This window comes from Glandiceps talaboti, chromosome 7 (genome assembly GCF_964340395.1).
Source record: "Glandiceps talaboti chromosome 7, keGlaTala1.1, whole genome shotgun sequence".
Lineage (NCBI taxonomy): Eukaryota > Metazoa > Hemichordata > Enteropneusta > Spengelidae > Glandiceps > Glandiceps talaboti.
The window spans coordinates 26,286,908-26,295,574 of NC_135555.1; the positions used below are offsets into that span (position 1 = coordinate 26,286,908).

Here is an 8,667-nt window from a genome sequence, read left to right on the forward strand (position 1 = left end):
CTAAGGCAATGGTCCAGCTATGATGTAGTCAGTGCTAAGGCAATGGTCCAGCTATGATGTAGTCAGTGCTAAGGCAATGGTCTAGCTATGATGTAGTCAGTGCTAAGGCAATGGTCCAGCTAAGATGTAGTCAGTGCTATGGTAATAGTCCGGCAATGATGTAGTCAGTGCTAACTAAGGCAATGGTCCAGCTAAGATGTAGTAAGTGCTAAGGCAATGGTCCAGCTATGATGTAGTCAGTGCTAAGGCAATGATCCAGTCATGATGTAGTCAGTGCTAAGGCAATGGTCCAGCCATGATGTAGTCAGTGCCAAGGCAGTGGTGCCGCTATGATGTAGTCAGTGCTACGGCAATGGTCCAGCCATGATTTAGTTAGTGCTAAGGCAATGGTCCAGCTATGATGTAGTCAGTGCTAAGGCAATGGTCCGGCAATGATGTAGTCAGTGCTAAGCAATTGTCCAGCCATGATTTAGTCAGTGCTAAGGCAGTGGTCCAGCCATGATGTAGTCAGTGCTAAGGTAGTGGTCCCGCTATAATTTAGTCAGTGCTAAGGCAATGGTCCAGCTATGTTGTAGACAGTGCTATGGCAATGGTCAATCTATGTGATAGTCAGTGCTAAAGCAATGGTCTGGCCATGATGTAGTCAGTGCTAAGGCAATGTTCCAGCTATGATGTAGTCAATGCATAGGCAATGGTCCCGCTATGATGTAGTCAGTGCTAAGGCAATGGTCCGACAATGTAGTTAGTGCTAAGGCAATGGTCCAGCTAAGATGTAGTCAATGCTAAGGCAATGGTCCGACAATGATGTAGTCAGTGCTTAGGCAATGGTCCAGCTAAGATGTAGTAAGTGCTAAGGCAATGATCCAGTCATGATGTAGTCAGTGCTAAGGCAATGGTCCAGCTAAGATGTAGTAAGTGCTAAGGCAATGGTCCAGCTATGATGTAGTCAGTGCTAAGGCAATGATCCAGTCATGATGTAGTCAGTGCTAAGGCAATGGCCCAGCCATGATTTAGTCAGTGCTAAGGCAGTGGTCCAGCCATGATGTAGTCCGTGCTAAGGTAGTGGTCCCGCTTTAATTTAGTCAGTGCTAAGGCAATGGTCCAGCTATGTTGTAGACAGTGCTAAGGCAATGGTCAATCTATGTGATAGTCAGTGCTAAAGCAATGGTCTGGCCATGATGTAGTCAGTGCTAAGGCAATGGCCCAGCCATGATTTAGTCAGTGCTAAGGCAGTGGTGCCGCTATGATGTAGTCAGTGCTACGGCAATGGTCCAGCCATGATTTAGTCAGTGCTAAGGCAATGGTCCAGCCCTGATTTAGTCAGTGCTAAGGCAGTGGTCCAGCCATGATGTAGTCCGTGCTAAGGTAGTGGTCCCGCTATAATTTAGTCAGTGCTAAGGCAATGGTCCAGCTATGTTGTAGACAGTGCTAAGGCAATGGTTAATCTATGTGATAGTCAGTGCTAAAGCAATGGTCTGGCCATGATGTAGTCAGTGCTAAGGCAATGGTCCAGCTATGATGTAGTCAGTGCTAAGGCAATGTTCCAGCTATGATGTAGCCAATGCATAGGCAATGGTCCCGCTATGATGTAGTCAGTGCTAAGGCAATGGTCAAGCCATGATTTAAAAACGATGGTAAAATTCACATCCGGTGTAAACATGTGACGATGACAATCGATGGTAGCGGCAGTGATAACTTGCAACAAAACAGATCTAAAAGTCGATCATTTACATTCAAAATACCTAAAAGTGTTTCACAAAAGTCTAAAGTACGAACCTCTGTTATCGGGGTTAACTCGTCTGTAGTCAAGTAATAATGTGGAATATTTCTTCCCACACACGTTGGCCCAAAAGGCACACTTCAAAACTTTGTTCTCCTTTCCATGCGCATGTGCGAGCGCCCTCAACCTACATCTAGCAAAATTTAAGCTACAACATCCCGGCCCCCCTAATTACGCAGAGGTATACTCGAAGTAATTAGAACTAACTTATTTCAATACACTAGTTTTCAAAACCGCTTTACGTAGCACCAGTGTTGCTCTGAAAAGTTCACAAGAAATTATCTCAATGGTACAATCAATAACTAAATTTCAAACCATGAAACTACTCGCGTGCAAATTTACGAACTCAAATGCAGCCTAATAGTACAAGTTCTATAATCAGTCCATAAACACAACTAAATAATTATGGCTTTAAGAATCTAAAAATTCTTTGTCAACAGTTTCTGAAAATCAACAGACCACGAAAATGCTGTCAACAGTCCCTAGTATGTCTGATGACATATGAACAGTCCCTTTTCACATGAATTCCTCTTCATAGATGATCACACAGATTAGTGCGTTACAATCTGTTCTGCAACAATAATAGTCACTTCTTGCTTACAATGCAGTTCAAATTTCAGCTTCCAGGATAACACACAATTTAGTAATAGGGCGTTCCAAAACAGATGTTCCCATTTTGATTCGTGCAATCCTGACCAATCCTTTCTCATCCGGAAATACATCAACCACTCTCCCCATTTGCCACTGCTTTCTTGGATAGTTGTCTGCAACTTACACTATGTCATTCTTTTCAATATTTTTCTCAGGATTCACCCATTTCTGACGATCCTGCAGGCGTGTCAGATACTCCTTGCTCCATCTTCTCCAGAATACATTGGCCAAGTGTTGAATTTGCCGCCACCTCCTCCTAGCAAAGTTGTATTCCTTCTGAAATACTCCAGGTGGTGGTACCTGTCCTGAGAACAGGACCTCTTCTAGCAGCAAATCTTCTTATTGCGTTTATACATGAATCGGTGTTGAGGCTATGAGCAACCTCAATATGAACTGCTCTGATAGAAAAACAAGTGAACAACACCCCATAGCGTTTGACTGTGCTGCGCCCCCGCTTGATCTCAAATGGACCAAAATAGTCGACTCCAGACTGTGAGAATGGTGGTTCTCCAATTATCAGTCTCTGTTCTGGTAGATCAGCCATCTTTTGCGTCATCAGCTTGGCTCTATAGCGCTTACAAACAACACACTTAGCAATAATACTTCTGATCTTGACACTGGTTTTAGGAATCAAATATCGTTCACGCAGCTTTGTCAAAGTGATGTTACTTCCCATATGTCCTGTATGTCGATGGATGTCTTCTAATATTAACTCAGTAATTGGTGAGTCTTCTGGCAAGAGAATTGGGTGTTTTGTTTCCATGGGAATTGCTGCTCGTGACAGTCTTCCTCCAACCCTAACAACTCCATTACTGTCTTTAACTGGGTCTAATTTCATGAACCTATGTTCACAGTCCTTACTGATATCTGAAAAATGCCTTTCCTGTACATATTTGACTATGGAAATCTCAGCTGCCCTCATGTCTGCTGCTGTTAAGTAGTCTGGCTTCTGACTATCATTGTGAGTAACTCTCTCAGCTCTATTCATCCGTTTCTTCAGATTCTCCTTCAGTCGTAGAATCCAAGCTACTGTAGTTTTCAGCCTTTCCCAGCTTGAATATCTGCTTAACAACTTGTCCATTGTTGTATGGGATTCTTCCATCATGGTGCTTGCTGCAACCCCTTTTACTTCTGGGTCATCAGCGGGCAGATTTCTGCACAACTCTGTCTTAGGCCACTGTGATTCATCCATCTTTAGGAACTCTGGTCCACATAACCACTGTTTGGTCATCTTTTCGTCCTTGACCTGTAGTCCTCTCGAAGCTTTGTCAGCCGCATTCAGTTTGGTGTTTACATACCTCCACTGCTCTGGTGATGATCCCTCATGTATGGTAGTGAGACGATTTGCCACAAAGGTATGAAACCTGCTAGTGCTATTGTTGATATAGCGTAACACTGACATACTATCTGTCCAATAGATAATCTTATCGAACTGGTAGTCCACTTCCTTTGTGATCATATGAGCAAACTTCACTGATATGCTCGCCGCTGTCAATTCCATCCTGGGTATTGTGATCCTTTTCAAGGGTGCGACTCTGGCTTTTCCCATCAACAGATTACAATGTACTTGTCCTCTGTTGTCACTAAGTCGGGTAAAAGCTGCAATCCCATAGCCCTTGTCACTAGCATCGGAAAACATATGAAGTTGACAGGAAGTGATCTGGACACCTCTAGGTTTTAGACTCCTTGGAACTGTGAGCTGTTCTATGTATGTCTTCTACCCACTGTCGCCATTTCTTAAGGTCATCTCCACCTATAGGTTCGTCCCATCCAATATTCTGCTTGCAAAGAGACTGTAATAGTATCCTGGCTGGCAATACAAATGGAGCAGCAATGCCCAACGGTTCAAAGATTGTGCTAATCTTGGATAGAATACCTCTTCTAGTGTATGGTTCATCCTTCAGGTTTATCTTAAAACCAAAGGTATCTGTGTCGACTGACCACACTACTCCTAGAGCTCTCTCTATCTGCTGGTCAGGTTGATCAAGGTCGTATAGGAGTGTCTTGGCCCTCTCCTCTACAGGTATGGAGTTGTTAACAGCCTTACTTGTGCTGATCCACTTTGTTAAACGAAATCCACCCTTCTGGCAGAGTTCTCTTGTTTCCTTGGCCATTACAATGCCCTGCTCATCAGTATCAATGGACTTCAAGAAATCATCAACATAGAAATTTCTGAAGATACCGTCAACTACTTCAGAGTTAAAGCCCTGCTTGTTGTCTATTGCAGTCTGGTGAAGAGCAATGTTTGCATATGCTGGTGACGACACTGCTCCAAACAAGTGTGCAACCATTTTGTACTCATCTGGCTCTCTCGTGAAGTCTCCATCTGGCCACCAGAGAAATCTCAGACAGTCTGTATGATGATCTGAAACCTTGACCTGATGAAACATTTATGATAGCAGGACCATTGCGTTAGCACTGACTACATCATTGCCGGACCATTGCCTTAGCACTGACTACATCATGGCTGGACCATTGCCTTAGCACTGACTAAATCATAGCGGGACCATTGCCTTTGCACTGACTACATCATGGCTGGACCATTGCCTTAGCACTGACTAAATCATGGCTGGACCATTGCCTTAGCACTGACTACATCATGGCCGGACCTTTGCCTTAGCACTGACTACATCATAGCTGGACCATTGCCTTAGCACTGACTACATCACTGCCGGACCTTTGCCTTTGCACTGACTACATCATGGCTGGACCATTGCCTTAGCACTGACTAAATCATGGCTGGACCATGGCCTTTGCACTGACTACATCATGGCTGGACCATTGCCTTAGCACTGACTACATCATAGCTGGACCATTGCCTTAGCACTGACTACATCATGGCCGGACCTTTGCCTTAGCACTGACTACATCATAGCTGGACCATTGCCTTAGCACTGACTACATCATTGCCGGACCATTGCCTTAGCACTGACTACATCATGGCTGGACCACTGCCTTAGCACTGACTAAATCATAGCGGGACCATTGCCTTAGCACTGACTACATCATGGCCGGACCATTGCCTTAGCACTGACTACATCATGGCTGGACCATTGCCTTAGCACTGACTACATCATTGCCGGACCATTGCCTTAGCACTGACTACATCATTGCCGGACCATTGCCTTAGCACTGACTACATCATTGCCGGACCATTGCCTTAGCACTGACTACATCATAGCCGGACCATTGCCTTAGCACTGACTACATCATAGCTGGACCATTTCCTTAGCACTGATTACATCATAGCTGGACCATTGCCTTAGCACTGACTACATCATAGCTGGACCATTGCCATAGCACTGACTACGTCATGGCGGGACCGCTCCCTTGGCACTGACTATATCATGGCTGGACCATTGCCTTAGCACTGACTAAATCATGGCTGGACCATTGCCTTAGCACTGACTACATCATGACTGGACCATTGCCTTAGCACTGACTACATCATAGCTGGACCATTGCCTTAGCACTGACTACATCATTGCCGGACCATTGCCTACGAGGCGTGTCTTAAAGACACGTCTCGTTGTTCAGCCATATCAGGGCTAGTGAATGTTGCATGGCTTATTTGTTTCGCCGTGAACACTGCATGCTGTGTGTGTCCCCATCCGAATGTGTACACTTTTATCTCAGTATTATCATCACCTAGCCTGGCAAGGGGTGAGACAGTGTGTAGTCTAGTCTAGCAAGGGTGAGATGGACTAATCCTGCTATCCTGTGAACTTGTCGGGCATAAGTACAATAGACACCGGTGGAAAGATAAACAACAAGGCTCCGCCATGTTGTTTATCTTTCCACCGGTGTTTATTGTATATGCAAAAAAAACTTTATACTAGCAACTATGATGGGGTTAACGTATTAGAGTGTCGAATATTTACTTCATCTTTTAGTATCATGAAGTCGCTTTTTCGAGAACGTTGACTGATGAGCCAGTGTCGATGATAAAGTTAAAAGTTTTACCACTAGTACTGATAGTGATATCCGCTGTAGAATGTTGGGGTGTGTTTGGGTACGTACGGTATATACTAGTCTATCTGCTAGACATCGGATGTTCTTCCGATAGATTACGACACACGCCCGAACATCGCTATCGGGGATGGAACATCCGAGGTCTAGCAAGGATATAAATAACTGCCAATCAGAGAACCGTATTAGCGACAAGCACAAATAGAGGACAATAGCTAATTTTTTCATGCATATTCATCTTAAGGAGGGGCTTGTAAAAATAACCACCAATGCGTTAACTAAAATGTGTGAATGACAACGTCTACACACTCATCAAACACAATTACCATAAACTGATAAGACATAGTAATGACATAAATGTGTTTGTCAACACCTGCATGCATACCATGGCTGTGTTTATATGTATCCTTATGGTATACTTGGATATCTATATTCCGTACATTTGTGTTCATATACATAACAGTATATACGTATACCCACATACTGCGTCAAGAAATTTCGGTCTACGAATAACTGAATACGTTCATCACTTGCGTCTCTATGTTTACATATCTACCGACATCATGCATCACGCCACGTGTTGCCGAACCTTGCGATTTCTCAACTCAACCCCATCATTTAGGAATGTTACTGTACTGAGAAACATAAAAAATTAGTTGTTGTTTTAGAATATATAAAACAAATCCCGTTATTCGATGATATAAAAGTCAAAAGTGCACTTCCGCAACCCGGAAATTCAACAGCATTTCTTGGCCCTACCATGGCCGCCAGGCGTGAGCTTGTAAGTTGTACTGTTAGTTTGTCGACCGTGCAAAAAACAAAAAAGAAAGTCTAGCCGCGATTGATGCTTTGAGAATTTTTTTATGAATATCGCCCATGAACTTGCACTCATAAAAAACATGTACAGTACTAGTTTCATCTGCACATTACTGAAGAATGAAGAAAAGTTGACGTGTGACGTGTGTTAATGTGTGGTTATGAATATATAATGAGCACCTCGCTAAGTCGCGGCCCTCGCTAAGTCGCGGGTTTCTTGATGGACCCGGACACCCGCGAGTTAGCGAGGGTCTACTGTATATTTGTTCACACATATCGGTATCCCATATAGTATATGCCCACATACTACATGTGTATTCATAAATATGCTACAAGCTAAATACAACTTTGCTGGTAATCTAACGTTAAGCTTTTGTTCCAAACACAAAACTTGAAATTCGTGACTTGAAATTTTCGACTGAGGTGGAGACTGAGTGCAATACAAACTTCCAGTCACATACGACCCCTCATTAAGCTCACGTGTCCGTAAGGTCACTGGTTTTGAATAATTGCTGACAAATAGTTATGAACCCGGATTAAACCAAGTACAACATTTGAAACAATACCCATCGGACTAAAGTAATTGATGAGGTCGTTTTCCTGAAGACTGTTATCGCTCTTATCTCAGATCTCTTTCTCTGTACATACGAAGTTCATTTTTGGGTTTTCTAGCTGTTGTTGAGTGCCGTCAAGTATTTAATTTCTTTTCTCAAGATCTTTGAGTTTCTCTTCTACTCCGTCTTATTTGCCATAAACTCCCCTCTCTTTCTGTTCAAGTTCTGTCTTCCATTTGTTCAATTCGTCAATTTTTTCGCGATTCTCTGTTGAAATGATGAAAGGAAATACATCGTACATATAAATAATGGGTTGTCTTTTGATCAGCGATATATTACTCTAAGAATAGACATAGTAGAAACAACGCTCCATAACCTTGCAGAATAAAATCAGCGAATTAAGTATTGAAAACATACATTTGGATATCTTATATGACAAGAAAAGAATTTCCATCTTACCTTGAGTACATGTCGTTAACATTGACAAATCAAAGAAGCTTGTCTTGAGAAATCATTTTCAAGGTAATATAAGTGGATATGTACGACCCATAAGTTTGCTGTCACTTCTAAAACAGCCAACATTTCCACATTCTATTTACATTAAAAACTTTCGATTCGTTGCTCTCAAACTTCGTGTTTTTGCATGCCAGAATTGTGAGGAGGGACATAACTTTGTCCTGTCGACAAAATACTCCTTCGACGGATTTCTAAGTTCAATTGTGAATTCATTGCTGAATACGGACGAGATTAAACGGTACTTTCCATGAATTATCAAGTTCAACTATTTGTTTAGTTATTTATAGTGAATTTTATTTGAACAAGTATTTATGAATTACGTGGGTATTATTGTCAGGAGCTATCCGGTTTATTCTGTCTACGTGAACTTTCTTTTCTCTA

General features: G+C 42.6%; 2 protein-coding genes across 2 annotated transcripts; both read right to left on the reverse strand.

Moving 5' to 3' along the window:
* Positions 1–2,687: 2,687 nt before the first annotated feature.
* Positions 2,688–4,070, reverse strand: LOC144438140 (uncharacterized). Its single transcript, XM_078127169.1, has one exon. The coding sequence runs from the start codon at positions 4,068–4,070 to the stop codon at positions 2,688–2,690; it is 1,383 nt and encodes a 460-aa protein (XP_077983295.1).
* A 31-nt stretch (positions 4,071–4,101) lies between these two features.
* On the reverse strand, positions 4,102–4,722 carry LOC144438141 (uncharacterized). Its single transcript, XM_078127171.1, has one exon. The coding sequence runs from the start codon at positions 4,720–4,722 to the stop codon at positions 4,102–4,104; it is 621 nt and encodes a 206-aa protein (XP_077983297.1).
* Positions 4,723–8,667: the final 3,945 nt, after the last annotated feature.